The 20640-nt window shown below is 47.8% G+C and overlaps 1 protein-coding gene across 9 annotated transcripts in view; it reads right to left on the minus strand.

The window, feature by feature from the left end:
- Positions 1-20640, minus strand: part of FARP1 (FERM, ARH/RhoGEF and pleckstrin domain protein 1) — a 1178254-nt gene that overhangs the window by 207803 nt on the left and 949811 nt on the right. For all 9 annotated transcript variants that reach the window (XM_069640745.1, XM_069640749.1, XM_069640747.1 and 6 more), the window contains exon 17: positions 15744-15825. In XM_069640745.1, coding sequence (XP_069496846.1) covers positions 15744-15825 — 82 coding nt within the window. The remainder of the gene's footprint in view (positions 1-15743; positions 15826-20640) is intronic.

A 20640-nucleotide genomic window follows, 5' to 3' on the forward strand; every position in this document is an offset into this window, starting at 1 on the left:
TTCTTGGCCACTGAGTGAGACCAGAGACCCTGAGCTGTGTGGTGGAGAAGGTGTGCTCCCCACCCTGACAGGGATGCGTCTGTTGTGACTACAGCCTGTACCTCGGGATCGTAAAAGGGTTTCCCCTTTGACAGGTTTTCTCTTGTCCACCAGTGAAGACTTTGTACAAGTGTTGGCGAAACGACCACTAGATCGTCCCACTGACCACTTGCCTGAGACCACTGTTTCGCCAACCATTCTTGCATGGGACGCATGCACAGGCGCGCGTGGGGGACCAGGTAAATACATGACGCCATCATGCCCAGCAAACGCATCGCTTTGCGCACCGTTATCTGGCGACCGGCCTGATATAGCGGAATTTGCAGCAGTATATTCCGAATTCTTTCCTCTGATGGAAAGGCCAACCCCTCTTGCGTGTTTAGGACAGCTCCTAGGGACTGTTTGGAGGTGCTTGGCATCAGACTTGACTTTTTCTCATTTATGGAGAAACCCAATTGGAAGAGGAGGTTGATAGTTCTCTGAATGTTTGATCTGCAAATTACTGGGGTCTCCCCAGTGATGAGCCAGTCCTCCAGGTAAGGGTACACTGGGAGTGCCTCCCTGCGTAGGTGTGCCGCCGCCACCGCCAGTACCTTGGTGAATACCCTTGGAGCAGAGGCTATACCGAAGGGCAATACATTGAACTGGTAGTGCTGACTGTCCACCTTGAAGCGCAAGAATCTTCTGTGCGCTGGGAACATGGAAATATGAAAATAGGCATCTTTCTTATCCAATGATGCCATGTAATCCCCCTTTTTTTAGGAGGAGGATTACCTCTTGGAGAGTAGTCATGCGAAATTTTTGGGGCTTGACATACTTGTTTGCAAGCCGCAAGTCCAATACTGGGCGCATTGTCAAATCTTTTTTTGGCACAAGGAAGTAAGTTGAATCAATACCCTTGTTTACCTGGTGTCCCTGGGATGAGTTCTATCGCGTCCTTTGCTAGAAGATTGGCGATCTCTTCGAGGAGGATCTTCTGGTGGTCTAAGGAATGTACTTTTTGACGTGGAGGGTGGTTTCAGGGACGCTCCAACAGTTCTATGCAGTATCCTGCGGACACTGTGGACAGCACCCATCTGTCTGATTTGATCCCTTCCCAAGCTTGGGTGAAGTTGGAAAAGCGTCCCCTTACTGGCGATGCGTGAGAAGGGACCCTGAACGGACTGTCACTGTTTTGCTGGGGGGCGTGCCGCCGCCTCTATTGGGGCTGCCTCTACCCTTACCACGTCCCCTTTTGTTACCCCTGCCATAACTTTGGGTAGACTGCTGGTGGTTGTTATTCCATGGTGTACCCTGCCCCTGGGAATAGTTGGAGCCTCTGAGAATTTTGACAGCGTGGGCAATGAAAATTGCCATTCCCTCTGATTAGGGGGTTTGTTGGTCAACTGGCCCAGGGATTTGAGAGTCTCGTACTCATCTTTGGCATTTTTAATGCGTCCTCTACCGCCTTGCCAAATAGTAGATCAGGCTCCACCGGTTTGTCTATTAAGGATGCTTGTGTCTCGGGTTTAAACCCAGATTGTCTTAACCAAGCATGCCTTTTGATAACAGTGTTCTCTGCCATCAGTCTGCCGGCGTTATCCGCGGCATCAAAGGTTGCCTTAAGGATGCAACCGGACACGGCTCTTCCCTCCGATGCAACCTGTGCCAACTGGCTTTTTAAAGGTTCGGGGGCGGAGTCGATGAGTGATGCAACTTCTTCCCACTGACGGCAGTTGTAACTTGCCAGCAGGGTGGTGGAGTTGGCAATCCTTGCTTGGTAGGCGGAAGTGGAGGCTACCTTCCTTCCCAACCCATAGATCTATTTGCTCTCCTTGCCGGGGGGAGCTTCAGACGATGATAGGGGCATTCCCGCCCTCTTTCGGGTATTAGTCATTACCAGGGAGTCCGGTTTTAGTTGCCCCCTTATGTACAGCGGGTCTGACTGTGCTGCCCTGAACAGTTTTTCGATCCTGAGGTTTACTGCCCTGGTGCGATTGGGATTGAGAAGGGAAGGGTCTATTCTCCTTTGTATAGACTTGAGAATAGGGATGGCCTGGGCAACGGGTCTCTTTTCTCCCACTAGTTCCTCGGCAAAGTCCCTCTCCTCCTGTGCTCCCTGAGTATCTATGCGGAAGTGTTCTGCCGCTCTAGATAAAACCTCATTTAAGAGAGGTTGGTTGTCGACAGGAGAGTCGGTAAACAGAGGTTCTTTGCCTACTGGGGAGTCTACTCTGTAGGCTTCTGGGTCATCTTCGTCCTCCTCTTGGTCCTAGACATCCCCATAGTAATCCATCCCAGTTTGGTCGTCCAACGTGGCCAATTCTGGATCCTCGTGTAATGGATCCTCCGCATACTGAGAGTATGGCTGTATGTAGAAAAGGTCAGAAGACCGACTTTGCGTTGGCGCCTCAACTCGAGGTTTCTTACCAGGGGGTTGCGGGTCCCTAGACCCTGAGGGGTAGCCCCGTCAGGGGTATAGGAGAGGAAGTGCTCTGGATTAATGGCATAGAAGTCTGCTAGGGATGACATTCTAGACATAACTGTCTATATCCTCACTTGACCATTCTTTGGAGCTGGGGATTACCCTTTCCTGGGAGGGTTTCCCTGACATATCCTGACTGGACCTATGGCCTTGTGCAGGGGTGTTGGATATCTTTACAGAAGCCTGTGACCTGTCTTTATGTTTCTGTTGTGCAGAAGAAGGCTGAGAATGTATCTTCTGCTGCTTTCCCCCCTCCCCATGAGTGAAGAGTGCTTCCCTGGTGTTTTCACCTTTTCAGAGCTTTTTGACGTCTGGCGTTGAGATTCGGGGATAGTGTCCCTTTCCTTAGAGTGTGGAGGTCGGGACACGGGAGCAGCCGTCACATGGTCTGCTGACGCTGACTCCTGGAGTGCGGCCTGGGGATGGTGGTCGGCTTCGTCTTCCCACGATCGAACCTCCGTTACTTTAGTGAGCGAGGCACTCTTGGCAACAGTGGATGGTTGCCTGGTGTCATGCGGCGATCTTGACCGTGAACGTCCAGAGGACACCGATTCGGTGGACCGTTCTCTGTGTGCCTCGTTCCGGGAACTCGACGCGCGCGTCGAGTCTCGGTTGGACTTCAAGTGTTTAGTGGAAGTGGTGTGGGTAGCGCTCGTGTTGCCGGGGGTGTTCCCCATAGCTGTCCTGCCGGACAACCTTCCAAGGTCGGGGACTTGCGCTTGGCTGTCTCTCGACGCCACGTTGCCCTCGCTGTCCAATAGCACGGCGTCGCTGCCATCACTGAAGGCGCCCTCCGCTTCCATGGCCTCTCGTTGCCTGGCGTGGTGGGCCCAACGTTTGATCGAACAGTCCTTTAGAGTTTTCGGCTTAAATCGACTACACGCTCTGCAGTTCGCCTCGGGGTGGTCCCTCGGCAAGCAAAGGTTACAGGTGGCGTGTGTCAACCCAAGGGTACTAGCGGTTGCACTTGGGACAAAATTGGAAAGGGGAACCCTCCATACGCACCTTGTGGCAGCGGGCTAGTGTTGTAGGAATATATATATATATATATATATATATATATATGGGATACATTACTCACCGTAATCGTATTTCTGATGCTTGTATCTGCTTAGATTCACATGCTGTGCATAGGCCGACATCTAGTGGAAGCTGCGGAGTATTACAGTTTGTTTTTCGAAAGTCGAAAATGGGCGTCGACACAGGCGTACCAGTAATACTATCCCTAGTGTGACGTCCACTGTACCCAAGATCCCTCACGCGTGTAGGATCCTCAGATTGTATTTTTTCTGACATGAGGAAGCATGAGGAGTAGCGTGAGTACAGATAATCCAAGCAGATAGACAGAAAGGTAAGACTACAAGCAATCATGCGCCTTCTCTCGGAGGGGAGGAAGGGTGGGTCGCATGTGAATCTAAGCAGATACAAGCATCAGAAATACGATTACGGTGAGTAATGTATCCCTTCTGAGGCTTGTGGAATCTGCTTAGATCACATGCTGTGCATAGATTAGCGAGCAGTACCAGAAGAAGGAGGTGGGATGTGAGAAGGGTCATGAGCAAACAGGTGTCTTAGAACCGCTTGTCCCACTTGTGTATCTGTCTTGGAATGAGTGTCAATGCAGTAATGCTGAGTAAAAGTGTGAATAGAGCTCCAAGTAGCCGCTTTGCAAATGGTGTCGAGGGGAACATTTGCAATGAAAGCCAGAGTGGCACCAATGCCTCTAGTAGAGTGGGCCCTTGGCGTAAAAGGCAGAGTCTTTTCAGAAAGAGAATAACACAGCTGTATACAGTTGATAATCCACTTCGAGATAGCGCCCTTAGAGACGCGATCCCCCTCTCTGCCTGTAGCTACGGAGACAAACAGTTGATCTGTTTTCCTTAGCGGTCTGGTTTTATTTACATAGTATAGGACCGCCCTACGCACATCTAGGGTGTGTAGTTTCACCTCAGCCGAGCTTTGCGGGTTTTGGAAGAAAGCCGGAAGCTCGATGGACTGGTTTACATGGAACTTGGATATGAATTTAGGTGAGAACCTAGGGTGTGTGCGTAAAACCAGCTTGTCCTTGTGGATAGTAAAGAAAGGATCTTGCACTGACAGAGCCTGAATTTCACTGACCCTTCTTATGGAGGTAATGGCTACTAAGAAGGCCGTTTTATAAGTCAGGTGTTTGAGACTACTTTTATGCATGGGTTCGAATGGGGGTCCCATGAGTTTAGCTAGCACCACGTTGAGGTCCCATCCTGGCGGTGGGTTCGAAATAGGAGGGTGAAGTCTCTTTACTCCTTCCATGAAGGCTTTAACCACTGGTACTTTCCACCACGAGACCTTGTTATGGGATGTGGTGTAAGCCGAGAGGGCTGCCAGGTGTACTTTCAGCGAGTTAAAAACCAACCCTGCATCCAGCAGGTGGAGCATGTATGTTACAACGTTGGAAGGAGTGCAATCAACCGGGTTGATTTGTTTATTCTGGCACCAGATAACAAATCTTTTCCACTTATCAAAGTAACAGTGCCTTGTATTTGGTTTCCTGGACTCCTTTAGAATGTCCATACACCTCTGTGGTAATTTGAGATGTCCAAACTCTATGACTTCAGGAGCCATGCTGCTAGGTTCATAGAGTTGGGTTCCTGATGCACTGTTTGACCCTGTTGCTGGGACAGTAGGTTGTACCAGGCTGGGAGTCTGATGGGCTCGCACACCGCCATCCTGCGTAGGTGTGGAAACCATGGTTGTCTCGCCCACATGGGAGCAACTAGGATGAGCGTCATCGATTCCTTGTTCATCTTGTACACCACCTTCCTGATGAGAGGAGTTGGTGGAAAAGCGTACGCAAACATCCCTGACCAGTTCATCCACAGGGCATTCCCTTGGGAGTCCGGCTGGGGGAACCTGGATGCAAATCCTGGGCATTGTTTGTTTTCGCTTGTGGCGAATAGGTCTATATTGGGGGAACCCCACTGAGAGAAGAGATCTTCTACCACGTCTCTGTGAAGGACCCATTCGTGTTCTTCTGGGAGGGAGTCTCTGCTTAGAGCATCCGCTAGGGAATTGAGCTCCCCTGGAACATGTTGCGATGACAGGAAGATGTTCCGTCTGAGTGCCCATATCCAGATTTTCTGGGCAAGCTTGGACAGATTTGGCGAACGAGTCCCCCCTTGCTTGTTCAGATAGAACATGGCTGTCGTGCTGTCCGTCCTGATCTGCACCGACAAGTTCAGTAGATGGGGCTCGAACGCCTTTAGCGCTCGGAATACTGCCAGAAGCTCTAGCAGATTGATGTGGTTCCTGGCTACTGAGTGAGACCAGAGACCTTGAGCTGTGTGGTGGAGATGGTGAGCTCCCCACCCAGTCAGGCATGCATCTGTAGTCACCACGGCTTGTACTTCGGGATCGTAAAAGGGCTTCCCCTTTGCGAGATTCTCTCTTGTCCACCAGTGTAGGCTTTGTACGAGTGTTGGCGAAACGACCACTAGATCGTCCCAATGACCACTTGCCTGAGACCACTGTTTCGCCAACCATTCCTGCATGGGACGCATGCGCAGACGCGCGTGGGGGACCAGGTAAATGCATGACGCCATCATGCCCAGTAACCGCATAGCTTTGCGTACTGTTATCTGTTGACCTGACTGATAATGCGGAATTTGCAGAAGTATATTCCGAATCCTCTCTTCCGAAGGGAAGGTCAATCCTTTCTGAGTATCTAGGATAGCTCCTAGAAACTGTTTTGAGGTGCTTGGCACCAGACTTGACTTTTTCTCGTTGATAGAGAAGCCTAATTCGTGGAGGAGGTCGATAGTCCTCTGAATGTTTGACCTGCAAATTCCTGGGGTTTCCCCCGTTATGAGCCAGTCGTCCAGATAAGGGTACACCGGGATTGCCTCCCTGCGTAGGTGTGCAGCCGCCACCGCCAGTACCTTGGTGAGTACCCTTGGTGCTGAAGCTATCCCGAAGGGCAGTACCTTGAATTGGTAGTGGCGACTGTCCACCTTGAAGCGCAAGTACTTTCTGTGCGCTGGGAGCATGGAAATATGAAAATAAGCATCTTTCATATCCAAGGTTGCCATGTAATCCCCCTTTTTTAGCAGGGGGATTACCTCTTGTAGCGTGGTCATACGGAATTTTTGGGGCTTGACATACTTGTTGGCAGGCCGTAAGTCCAATACTGGGCGCATTGTCAAATCTTTCTTTGGCACAAGGAAGTATGTTGAATAGATACCCTTGTTTACCTGGAGTCCTGGGACGAGTTCTATCGCGTCCTTTTCTAGCAGAATGGCGATCTCCTCGAGAAGGATCCTTTGATGCTCTAGGGAGTGCACTCTTTGTCGTGGAGGATGGTTCCGGGGACGCTGCAGTAGTTCTATACAATATCCTGCGGATACTGTTGACAGCACCCATCTGTCTGAGGTGATCCCTTCCCAAGCCTGGGTGAAGGTGGAAATGCGTCCCCCTACTGGGGTTGCGTGACAAGGGACCCTGAACTGAGCGTCACTGTTTTGGTGGAGGCGTGCCACCTCCCTTGTTGGGGCTGCCTCTGCCTCTTCCACGACCTCTTTTGTTACCCCTGCCGTAACTCTGGGTAGACTGCTGGTTGTTATTCCATTGTGTACCCTGTCCCTGGGCATAGTTGCCTCTTTGTGAATTTTGGCCGCGTGGGCGACGAAAATTACTGTTCCCCCTCTGGTTAGGGGGTTTGTTGGTAAGCTGGCCAAGGGATTTGAGAGTCTCATATTCATCTTTGGCATTTTTAAGTGCGTCTTCGACCGCTTTCCCAAACAATAGGTCGGGTTCCACTGGCTTGTCTATTAAAGAAGCCTGGGTTTCTGTCTTAAAACCCGACTGCCGTAACCACGCATGTCTCTTGATAACAGTACCTTCTGCTATCAGTGGCGTCGAAAGTTGCTTTTAAAATGCAACCAGACACGGCTCTCCCCTCTGCCGAGATCCGAGCCAGTTGGCCCTTTAACGGTTCTGGAGCAGAGGCAATGAGCGCCGCGACTTCTTCCCATTGATGGCAATTGTAACTAGCCAACAGGGTGGTGGAATTCGCAATCCTTGTTTGGTAGGCGGACGTTGAGGCTACCTTCCTGCCAAACCCGTAAAGTTTTTTGCTCTCCTTGTCGGGAGGAGCTTCTGATGAAGATAAGGGCGTGCCAGCCCTTTTTCTAGTGTTGGTAACCACTAGGGAATCTGGTTTAAGATGTCCCCTTATATACAGAGGGTCAGACTGGGCTGCCCGGAATATCTTTTCAATTCTAGGGTTGACAGCTCTGGTGAGGTTCGGATTCACCAGGGAAGGATCTATTCTACGTTGGATGGATTTGAGGATAGGGATGGTCTGAGCGACCGGTCTTCTCTCTCCTACAAACTCCTCCGCGAAGTCCCTTTCCTCCTGTACACCGTGGGTGTCGATGTGGAAGTGTTCCGCTGCTCGAGCGAGAACCTCGTTAAGGAGGGGCTGGTTATCAACTGGAGAGTCAGTAACTGGGGCTTCGCTTTGTACTGGGGAATCTACTCTGTAAATTTCCTGCTCATCTTCTCCCTCCTCCAGGTCCTCATTCTCCGCATAGTAATCTGTCCCGGTTTGTTCATCCATAATGTCAACCTCCTGGTCCTCTTCAGGGAAAGGTTGTCCCTGGTAACTGGGGAGTGGAGTAGAATATGGAGTGGAGTAAGGCTGAACCTCGAAGGGTTCAGGTCTTCCGAATCGGGGCTTTTTACTTAGCGGGATAGGATCGGAGGAGCCTGAGGGTGTGGGCCCTTGAGGGTTATATGAAAGAAAGTGTTCTGGGTTCTTATCATAGAAATCAGCTAAGGAAGACATCCTAGACATAACCCTGTCTATGTCTTCACTGGACCATTCCCTGGAACAGGGTATTACTTTAGCAGGTGATTTATGGGACTTTTCAAGGGTAGACTTGTGTTTGCTAGTCTGTTTAGGGTGAGAGGATGGCTTTACAGGGGTGGAAGGCTGTGCTTTCCGCTGTTTCCCCCCCTCCCCGTGCGTGGAAGAATGTTTTCCCTGTCCCTTGGAGGCCCCAGAGGCTTTCGACGCCTGGCGCCGAGGGTCTGGAGAGGTATCTGTGTGCTTCGGGCGTGGGGCCTCACTGGTGTTAACCGCGGTCTCGGTATCTTGGAGCGCGGCCTGGGGGTGGAAGTCGTCTTCGTCTCCCGACGATCGAACTTCGGTTAATGTGTGTAGCGAGGCACTCTTGGCAAGAGTGGATGATTGCCTTGCGTCGTGAGGCGATCTCGATCGAGAGCGCCCAGAGGACACCGAGTCGGACCGTTCTTTTTGTGCCTCTTTCCGGGAAGTCGACGTCGTCGAGGTCCGGTTGGTCTTAGTGTGTTTAGTGTGTGTTAGGTGTGTAGCGCTTGCGTCGCCGGGGGTCTTCCCCATAGCCGCCCTGCCGGACGACCTTCCGAGGTCGGGGACCTGCGCTCGTCGGCTGTCTTTCGACGCCGTAATGCCCTCGCCGTCCGAAAGTACGGCGTCGCTGCCATCGCTGAAGGCGCCCTCCGCTGCCATGGCCTCCTGCCTGGCGTGGTGGGCCCAACGCTTTGTCGAACGGTCCTTAAGTGTCTTAGGTTTGAACCTACTACACGCTCTGCAGTACGCTTCGGGGTGATCCCTCGGCAAGCAGAGATTGCACGTGGCGTGCCTGTCGACCCAAGGGTATTTGCGATTGCACTTGGGGCAGAATTGAAAAGGGGTACCCTCCATACGCACCTTAAGGCAGCGGGCTGCTAAGTGTAGGAATATATAAATGTAACTATATATCAAGAGTGAAGAGTATGTACCACCCCCCACTCTCCCTACTTGTAAGGGCCGAGGCCAGCGGCCTACTAGGCCCGGGCCGAGGCCAGCGGCCTTCCGAGGCCCAGATCCGTCGTGCAGCAGTCGACGGTCGATGACTTCTCCAGCCGTCGTCGAGGTTGAGGGTCGACGTTGGGGTGGGGAAGGGAAAGAATAAGAATTATAATTATAATAACAGCAAAAGTATGGCTAAGGCCAGGGAACTCCGCAAGATGCTTCCGACCAGTATGGCGGAAAAAAACAATCTGAGGATCCTACACGCGTGAGGGATCTTGGGTACAGTGGACGTCACACTAGGGATAGTATTACTGGCACGCCTGTGTCGACGCCCATTTTCGACTTTCGAAAAACAAACTGTAATACTCCGCAGCTTCCACTAGATGTCGGCCTATGCACAGCATGTGATCTAAGCAGATTCCACAAGCCTCAGAAATATATATATGAGTTTAGAGTATGTACCACCCCCCACTCTCCCTACTTGCAGGGCCGAGGCCAGAGGCCTTCCAAGGCACGGGCCGAGGCCAGAGGCCTTCCGAGGCCCAAAGTCCGTTGTGCAGCTCTCGACGGTTGTTTTCTTCTCCGGGCCGGCGTCGAGCGTCGAACTTCGGTGACTCGACGTTGGGATGGAGAAATATGATATTTTGCAAAATTATGGCTAAAGCCAGGGAACTCCGCGGGATGCTTCTGACCAGTATGGCGGGAAAAAAAAATCTGAGGGTCCTAGACGCGTGACGGATCGGGATCATGGGTACAGTGGACGTCACACTAGGGATAGTATACTAGCACGCCCTGTGTCGACGCCCATTTTTGAGTTTCGAAAAACAAACTAATACTCCGCAGCTTCCACTAGATGTCGGCCTATGCACAGCATGTGATCTAAGCAGATTCCACAAGCCTCAGAAACATATTTATTTTACACTTTCAAGTCCACACACAAATCACTATCATTAAAGCAAGTTAAAACAGTCAAGAAAAGTATACACAACTCCCTATTTAAATTGTAGACAAGTTTCAACAAGAGTGAAAACTGAGCAAAACGGCACAGTGTAAACCTAGCAGAAATGGCACTCTAATGATTTCTTCAGAGGGAGGGAAAGGACAAGTCATACAGGGTTAGACTCCTAAACACACCAGCAACACTTCCCAATTGGATTGTGAATAAGTTAGGCAAGACAGTACTTTAACATAAGCAAGACTATTTATTTATAAAGGGGAAGGAAAGGTGGTTATAAGAGTTTAGATGCACCCACACATTTCTTTATGAAAAGCAATCTAGGGAAGGCAGTTGTAACTGAAATAGCCAGAGTCAATAGGCCTGTGCCAGAGTCAATGGCACAGGGCAATGTGCCCAGGATCAAACCGTTCTAGTAGCTGCAGTCAAGTCTTTGTTTAACGATTTGAAAAGGCGGTTTCAGAAGGTAAAAAGACAATGTTAGACGATAGGGGTGGCTAACCCAGAAGTTAAGTAAAGGATTTAAAACACCTTTAGCAGTACCCAGCGAAAGGGGAGGCCTGACGGAACAATGTACCTTAAAAGTGGATGAGGCTCCTGCAGTGGCGATAGTTCCTGGCAGTTCCTGCAGTTCTGGATATCCAGCAGAGGAAGAGAGGCTCTTGTTGTGGAGGAAGGTTTGAGTCACTGCACTGCCCAGGGAAGAAGCCAGCCGCGTTGATGCCAAAACGGAATAAAAAGGTACGCTCCTTTAAATCGCAATCGTGGTGGACGGGTGCCTGGCTATCCGGTCTTCGAGTGCTTGGCACTGGCGATTCGGCCAAGGCGGGTCCTGGAAGGCGATTGGCACACTTGGCCCCACCAGCTCAAGGGAAGAAGGCTCTTGCAGGTGAAGATCTTCTCTTGTCGTTGGAGAAAAGTGGTGAGGATCTGCAGCAGGGCTTCACCAGTGGTTCAGTCGTTGCAGATGTCTTTGTCTTCTCTTCGGTTTTCTCAAGTCCAGTGGCGACGTCTTGTCCTCCAGTCCTCAGAGCCCTGCTTTTATGCAGAAAAAACCCCAGTGGGGTGGTTATCCTGGCTGGATAACCCCCCAGCCTATCAGGGCAAAGTGTGACTTGGGTTGCTTAGGCAACCCTGTCCGGGGTGCCTATTCCCCCTCTCACACATGCTGTCTACCCCAGACTCAGTGGCGCCGAGAGGAGGGCTTCTGTGCAGAAGCCCGCCAAAAGGACGAACAAAGGATCCCCGATCTGGGTTAGGATTACAGAGAAAGACACGAGAAAGAAATATTATTAAAGATCTGGCAAAAAAAAAACACCAGAGTCAAGTTAATAAAAAGATAAATCGGCGGTATGTTAAAGGCTGTCAGAAAAAGTGGTAGCCTCGAACAATGGGAAAATCCCATAGGGAAATATTTGCGGTCGAATATTAATGGTAGTAACCACTGCCACCAGCAAGAAACATTTGGAGAGAGGGACTGGACGGTACCCTCACGAAAATGAACACCAGGGAAAAACTATTAACCCTTTCCAGTACCTCCATAGTAAGATGGTTTGTACTTGTTTTGTTCATAACTATTGACTAGTAAAGTCAATGGGGACTTTACATGCCCTGGGAGACAGTAGTCAATCCCAGGGTATGGAGTCTATGTTTGGGAGTCACTATGACACCCCTGTGTTACTGCACTGAGGGTGCTGTGTAACACATGTAAAAAGATGATACCTATGAGGGTGAGGAAAAACCCCATAGACCATAAGCACAAAATAGCCTAAAACACACATCAGCAATATGTCTAAGAGTGGGAAAAACAGTCTCACTCGTAGCAGGAGAAAAAAAAATAAACCCTTCAAATCCAGCAAAGCTGCTGGGGGACTCTATAGGTAAGGGAATTAGTATTAAAAGAAAATTCTCCCTAACACTGTGCAACATGTAAATTGACCACGGCCCAAGGCCGGGCCAATGGTCATGAGCGAAGGTCATGCCTAGTTAGTGAGTAAGAAAGAAAGGTATCGTTTTAAAATATATAGGGGGCACGGCCGAAGACTGTGCTCACTGGCTAGGGCCTGAAAGACTTGTAGAGTGGCCACAGCCAGAGGCTGTTGCTACCTAGTGGGTACAAAAGAAACTTATGGGGGAACATGTACAGTGGACACGGCCGAAGGCCCATGGCTAGTGGCGCAATAGCATTTCGGAAAGTACAGCCAAAGGCCATGTTCACTGGCTAGGGCTGAAGGCCCTGAAAAGAGGGTCCAAAAGACATGTATAGTGATAGTGACCATGGCAAAAAGGCAGTGGACGCCTAGTGGGTCCAAAAGAAAAATTGGGGGAACATGTACAGTAGAGAAGGCCAAAGGCCATGGCTAAAGGCCTGTAAAAAACACTATGGTATAAAAAAAAACCTTTTAATTCACTGAAAAAGCCTTAGTTAAGGTGCAGTTACGTTGCACAGATTTAACGCAACAAAACCACTGAAATTCAGCAGATGTGGGAAGTCATAAGCAGTTTAATAACTTGGCAGGTTGCAAAGCTGATGAGCACAAACATTACAAGAGAAGTGATTCACAATTACATACAAAATAGCATTATAGGGGACATCAACGGGGGCACACAGAGTTAAGCTGGTCACGACTTCGCACATCTGCTGAATTTCAAGGGTTTTGTTGCATTAAATCTGCACAACTGAACTGCACCTTAACTAAGGTTTTTTCAGTGAACACACACACACAGAGTCCATGCCCCGAGTCCAAGACACTGGAATGCTGGAACTTAGGCACCACTAGTCATGGATAAAATCAAAGTTTTGTTTCAGGATGGTACATTTCTCCAATGCCTTAAGCATGTCTTGGTTACTCCTTTATTAAAAATAGTGCTTTTTAGATCATTCTCTTTCTGAGAGCTGTACACCAATCACCTATGTCCCTCATTCCTGTTGAAAATCCTGTAGAATGCCACACTCATTCAGGCACAGGCTCACATGTACGAGCACAGGATACTTGATGACTGGAAATCAGGGTTCAGATCCTAGAGACCTTGGAAAAGCAGCGCTGGATGCAAATGAAAATAGGTTAAATATCCTGGACACTGGCAGAGCTGGTCTGCTGATGTTCTTGGACTTGTCTGCCCCCTCTTACACTCTTCACCACTCCGTTTTACTTCGATGCTTCGAGTGCTCACTGGGGGCCAGCATAGGTTTCAAAATGGATCCATTCCTCCATTTTCCCTATGGACTGTCTGTTAAGGGACTTGACTATTCTCTGTCATTAGTGTATATTATGGTGCCCTGCCAGGCTTAAGTTAGCCACCTCTTATTTAACATACATGCGACATCAAAGCATGATTTTTTTTTTTGGCAGGAAAATTGTGATCATTAAAAAGTTTAAGATCGAATGCTGGATGCGGGACGTGGGGGGGTGGGGTCTGTCAGAGAAGTTAAGTTACCACTAACTAGTTCTTTAAGTGGCTTGCCAAATCAAGCTGGGGCTCTTGGGGGGAGTCGGTCAAAAAGGGGCATGGCCTGGCAGGGGGTTGGTGCCACAAAGAAGAGGCAACACTTCTGCTGAAAGCCGTCTGTTAGGCCACGCATCCCGTCAGAGCCCCAGCTTGATTTAGCAAAAGGGCTGTGGCCTACAAAGAGGCTTAAAATCAGGTGTTTCCATCTGATTACGGACCCACCCCCTTGCCACGCACCACTTTGCATGGTTCACCCTCCCTCCTGAGGTGTGTACCAAAGCATAATGGGACCTTCACAAGTGATGCAAGTAACTGGGCTGCAGGCCTCGACAGAAACAAGCATCCAAAAAAGTTAGTTCAATAACCATCTCAGCAGGATAGGCAGCCGAAAAGGGTTTTAAAATGGGTGCCTAAGCTGTGTGCTTGTGGTACGTATAGGTTATCTCCGGGTTTGTCCTACACAAACCAGACACAATCGTATATAGCCCAAGGTGAACAATTGTCTAGAGAACTACCTGTCGTCATTGTCAGCTCAGGGTAACTGAAGCTAAATGAAACTCAAAAAGAAAATAGAAAGGAAGGTAGAGATTTTGGATCCTACAATACTAAACCGTCATTTATTGAAATATCATCAGCCATTACATTGGAACCAGACATTCTACACCCAGATTGGGTTCTAGAGGAGTACCAGAAGGGCAACTTGGCAGCACTGACGTCAACTGAAGGGGCGCCTACAGAGAATACATGGCATCAACCAGCACGCATCCCCGGGTATCATTGCACCCTACCAAACTCCAAAAAAGAATACACCAACAATGAACACCCTTACATAGGAGCGTATTACAAGAGAGACTGCAGAATAATCAACAAAAATAAGACACAAGTTAAACAAAACCAACATTCTCACAAGGATTCAGATACGGCCTAACGGGAAACAGATTTAGCAGTTCCTATAATTCGGTCACGAACCAAAAACACCAACATCAAACTTAAAATCACAAATTATCTACACAACTAATCACTCTAGTCAGACATGGCATGTACATCTGAAAAACAGCAATCATACCGTAAATGTATAAAAATAACTCCATGAAGCAGTACAAAAACAACTATGGAAGGAGAACTTCTTGGGTTGGAGCCACGGAAGCTGCCAGGCTGCCAGTGGGCGAGGAGGTAGTTCCTACTATGCCTTTACGCACACAACTCATGTCTCCCAAAGACCAAGCCACCCTACTTTAGTAAAACAAGCTGTATGTCTGATTATCCTCTGTCACTTTAATGTATGTTATTGTCTTACTATTGCGCGGTTTATGCCATTTTATGGCCTTTTGGTGCTTGGGTCCTGCCAGAAAAAAAGGGTGGGGTGGTGGGATCAGAGAGGGATAAGCAAAGGTTGCCATTTGATTGGCTGCAAGGGGCGAGCCAATAGTTACTCTTCCTACATGCTACATGGGTTGATGGAAAAAGCAGTATTACAAACAACATCTTATTGAAAAAAATGGTTGACTGGTAACTCCACAATTGGCGTTAAACTATGAAACTTCTACAACATCTGTGATTAGTGGCGTGAAGTACTTTTAAAGAAGAATAGGTTTTTGGCTGTACATAGTTACGTTTTTAAACCCCATCACTGTAAGTGTTCTTCCCTGGGGGTTCCCACGCCAGCTCTGCCTTATGCAAACACCCCTGTCTGTGTCCTAGCAGCAGTAGAATTTACACCTGAATTACCCATCTCTGGTGCTCTACAGGCCACACTAAGTCACAGAGCACAGAGTTAAATATATGCATATCACCGAAATCTTTATCCATAATTACATAAAGGTCAGAAAATGTGCACTGTCTGTGTGGCATACCAGTAAATAAAAATGCTCAACCATGGAGGGTTTAAAGAGCCGAGTAAGTCTTCATGCCACACAATACCAGCAGACAAGCAACAATATGCAGCCCTTCCTTGCCTGGAGCACCCTTCAGCTATGATGCCTCACAAGCCGCTTTTGCCACCGTGTTCTTCCCAAACCTACCTTCATACTCTGAATGTTCTTCAGCATGACGTCGCCAATTCTTTGGTAATCTCCTTTAATGTGAGCATTGGAGCGTCCTTCCCTATAAGAAGCACAGCCTTTAGGTTATCTTTCAACCCAGTGCACAGTAAAAAAGAAACTCAGCACATGGACTCGCAAGTAAAATCTAGGCACGCTATAAATCATAACCTCTTCTTTCTACATACATACTGATCTCAGTTCTAACAGTTTGCAATAGCCAGTCGGTTGAGGAGGCGGTAGTAAGAATTTTAATACACAAGTCAGGTCATAAGCCAGGCAAAGGAATCTTACAGCAACCGTGTAAAAATCCACTATTTCCACCAGAAAGGAAGACTGGATGCTGGCCAGCACTCAAGAGACTAGGGCAGTCTAAAAGCAGGTACACGTGTGTGATAAATAACACAGGTCAGTTTGTATGGAAGGGTAAAGGACGAACATATACAAATCACTTAAACGCTGCCCAAGTTGAAGCTATAGGAGCACAGGAAAGACTCTGTAGGCACTACTTTTCTGAGTTGCTTCCTGGATTGGAGGGGAAGGGTCCAGACAGACAGTAATCCAAACATACTACAGAATTAAAGGAGCCCTTTGCTAGTCATCTTCTCTGGTCCATCTGACATTTAACGGCTTTCAAGGAAAATTGGTTTACTGAAAGTTCTATGAGATCTGAGGAGGAGGAGGAGGATGTGGCAGACCAAGAGACCTTCAGGAGTGAAGATTTTGGAGTGGACTTTTGAGGTGGTTTTTGGAGCAGGTGAGGTGATGGTTAGTGAGTGGAAATGGACCTGTGCTGCAAGTGTTTGAAAGAGTGACGAGTGTGATTAGGAGAGAATGTAGGGAGAATTAACTGCTTGTGTGAGTGAAAGGTGGGGTGTTTGAGTAGAAGTTTGGAGGACGGAGTAGTACTAATGTGGCAGGAGTTAGTGGGGATGAGGAAGTACAAGTGGGGGTGAGGAGAAGTGGTGTGGAGGAGGGAGGAGCAATGGGGATGAAGGAGAAATAGTGGGTGCTAAGGAGAAGTTGTGTGGAGAGAGGAGTAGTACTGTGGAGGGAAGAGAAGTAGTGTGGAGGGAGGAGAAGTAGTAGATTCATGGAGGGAGGAACTTCAAAGGGTGGAGGCAAGGCAATGACAGAATTACAGACTTCAGAGGGACAGAGGAGGAGGACAGCACAGGAAGAGAAGGCAGGTGGAGCGGAAGGGAGGAGAGTGGTAAGAGGGGATCATCAGGACATGAGTGAGTAGCATGTCGGCATGACAGGAAGGAGACGTTATCGGACTGAGTGTCTGAAAGAAACAATTCACTATCCACTTTGATTTAAAAAAACATTGTATAGCATAGGGTTTGAGAGGATAAAGTCTTTAAGGGAGGTTAAATAGATTAGGCATTTTTGTCTTTAGGTTTCGTCGCAAGAATAAGTCAGAATCTAGACAGATGGGGTCAATATTCTTTATATACGAACCTGGGGATAAGGGACGCTTGGCCTGGGCAGGATTGGTGGTTTCCTGAAAGAGTGGGGAAAGCATAGGGCCCTAAGCAATCTACAATATAAATACCCTTGAAACGTCTGAGGCTTGGCGCATTCCTTGAGCAGTCTGAAAATTGACACACACTAAGGTCTTGCAGCCGCAATGAAGCCTTAACTCAACATTGCCGAACGTACTCCCCATTCGTGCAACTAGGCACTTATGATCTCTAGGCCGATCTATATATACCTAGAGCTCAAACCAATAGAAGTCTGTCCTTTCACCTGAAACTTCAGCAAGACTTCCTGAATTTCTGGGAGCATTGAAGCCTCATCTTCATTCCAGGGGGGATTCAGCAGTCTAAAGGGCCCTTCCCCAATCAGCTTTCAGCACCTCTTGAGGCATTAGCGCAAAGCTGCTCGGTCAAACACCGAAGACAAGCGCTGTAACCAGTCCAACAACATAGCAAACTGTGTTTCTTTTCAATATTGTATGCTTTATACAATTTTTATCCATACATATATATTATATAATCCCTCTAAATAGAACGTGTTTGTGAGGGGGGGAATATGTGGGGGGGACTCCTCCCCCAAATATATTTGAAAGAAAACAGGTCAAGTTCGTGATTTTTAAAATGCTTTGCCCCTAAATAAGTATTGAAAACTAGTGGACATCCTGAAAGATTTATAATTAATTCTTTACTTCAAAGGGGCAGGGTAAAAAAACAAAAATCCAGGTTACCCAGAGAAAAGAGGCCCATGGTCCATCGGCCCACTGCAACATCTCCAGGGTTCCCTTTAGGCCAGCCCACCACTCGCCATGGATGACCCCAGTATTCAATCTGTCAATGAGTTTCAAGTATTCTAATCCAAAACCACACGGTGTGCTCGTGCTGTGTTTAATTAGTTAATATTTAAGAATGTTTAAGAAAGTGTTATCGCTCGGGTGCCATGTTTTTAGAAATAATGTAATTGCTTTCGGCGGGTGTTTGTCATGAGGCTAACCACAATGGCTACCTTTTTTTAATTTAATTGTATGGACGTACACCTCTATAAATCCAATAAAGATCGCCAGCATCAGCCATCAAGGCTACCCAACCAGGTAACTTTCGTGAGAATCCATATCCGAGAGCTGTAGCCACACTGTTCCGCTTAACGCGTCTACAAACGAGGATTAAAAACACCCTCGGTTCCTCAAGCTGAATTGCTCAAGGGTGGCCATAGTTTCCTAGTCTCACTGAAACGGACTTTGAAGCAACGTAGACAGTGTATGGTGAAGGCAAAGGTAAGTTTATTTGATTAAGCAAACCCGGTGCTTCACCTGCATTCGCCGCCCAACCGCTCTCACAGCAACTGCCCATCCGTAGACTTGCATTCTACTCACGAACCTCCCCACCATTCAACCACAAACATTTGTGGCCGGCGGATGCAAGTAGCGTCGTAAGGTGCCTGGCGTAAGCTGGTATCCACATCATAAAGTACAGAACATGAGGACACCAGGAACTAGAACTTACAACAGACTTCCTTAATGTAACTTCCAAAACCCATGATTACTAAAAATCACACCCAGGTTATTATAGTGTGTGACGGTTCGAACTTTACGGGTCTTTATACCTCCTTATTGGTGCAAGGTTGAAAAGGCTATTTCTGAAAATCATGACTATAAGTAATTTCTCATTGAAGGGCTTTGAGCTACAGTACAAATGTAGTTGCTGCCCTCAATGTCACTGCGTGTGAACCAAACTCTGATATGAGCATAGGCTAAACAATGCACTCCACTTTGGAGGAAAAGAGCCTCTTAGACATGGTCAAGAGGATGAGACAGATTGGCGACACAAGGTGTCAATACGCACCCTTGCTTCAATCCCCTGGGGCTGCACATTTCTTTTGCGCCACCACCTTGAACGTCCAAAGGAACTGTAGCTGTGGTGTGACTGTGAAATACAATCATCTTTAATAAATAAGCCCATTGGGATCCCCCAAAACTCTGCCATCCTCCAAAGCATACCAAGATGTACACGATCAAATGCAGACGTGAGATTGACAAATAACACATAGGGAGTCTTGTATCTTTCTCACCAGTAAACCAAGTGTCAAAAAGTTGGATAAAATGCCAGGACCACATAGAAATCCTCTTTGTAACAGTTTCCCTAACACTTATAATACATTCAGATAAGAGTATGTTGGCAAACTGCTTGGACTGGGAACTTGGCATAACCAGAAGTCGATAATTTTGTGAATCAATTCAAGGTGCTTTTTCATATAGAGAGCTAGAACCTGGGGATCTTCTGCCAAGTACATATAGTATCTATAATAAGGGTTCCTGGTGAGCCTTGGTCGTCCAGGTGCAGTATTGGCAAAACAAAAAACAATCGCCAATTATATCACACTCCTGCCTCTACTTATTCAAACCAGTACCAAAATTGTGACACCGCAGGTGGGTGAAGAGAAGGCAGAAACACTGTGCCGACCTTTTATATACAGCTACCACCCACACTGCATAAGCTAGGGCAGGTTCAATACAAAGAAAAAAGAAATTGAGAAAGTGCACTGGAAAATACCAGTGTCTGGAAATTGTACATTGGCAAGAATGATCTATGGGGTTCATAGATCATAACTTTAAACATTGGTTTGCTTTTTGTCTATAACAGATGTGTTGTCATGATTGTATAAAACATTGTATGAAGGTCTTTTTTGGCTAATTAATGTGCATAAATTAATTGTTTAAGTAAAATGTGTTATCCTGGTACAAAATAAAAAACTGATGTTTTTATTAGATACTGAACATTTTGTGATGCAAGTACATAAAGCTAGCACACGATGGCTTCCATAAGGAATGTGCCTCGCACTGCATGGCCATCTTCGATCACTAAACCACCTAATGTCTCCTATTTCCCCTGTTCCCCAATTTAACCCTCCGAAAGAGCTTAAAATCATTCTTTGACACTTTAGTAAAACTATAATAAATATATAAAGTATATCATATAAGCTAAATAAATCGGCATCTGAAAATATTGGCATCCAACTGTTCCATTTTTCCAACCACTAGATGGCAGTAGATCCTCCGTTTTTCCTACACCCTGCTCATTCGCAGGTGTTTCAGGCTTTAAGGGAAAAGGCCTCGGCTTCCAACTGCCTCACTTTCAGCCTTAATGGTGACCCTGCCCCTCCCCAGTTGGTGAGGGGCAGTGCCAGCATTAAAGCTGAACAGGCAAGGCAAGCGGTCATAATTTGTCCTGGGGCCTGATTATGGCTATGAGTGTTATGATGGTCTGATGATGTCACTGACATTCTAGGTGGAGTGTTGGTGTGATGATGTCACTGGGACTCTAGGCAGAGTGTTGATGGATGTTTGCAGTGCTGGGTTCTACTAGTGTCAGTTGGACCTAATGTGCTGAGCTGGATGGATGTC

The sequence above is a fragment of the Ambystoma mexicanum genome, chromosome 7q (assembly GCF_040938575.1).
Source record: "Ambystoma mexicanum isolate Mex_15411 chromosome 7q, UKY_AmexF1_1, whole genome shotgun sequence".
Lineage (NCBI taxonomy): Eukaryota > Metazoa > Chordata > Amphibia > Caudata > Ambystomatidae > Ambystoma > Ambystoma mexicanum.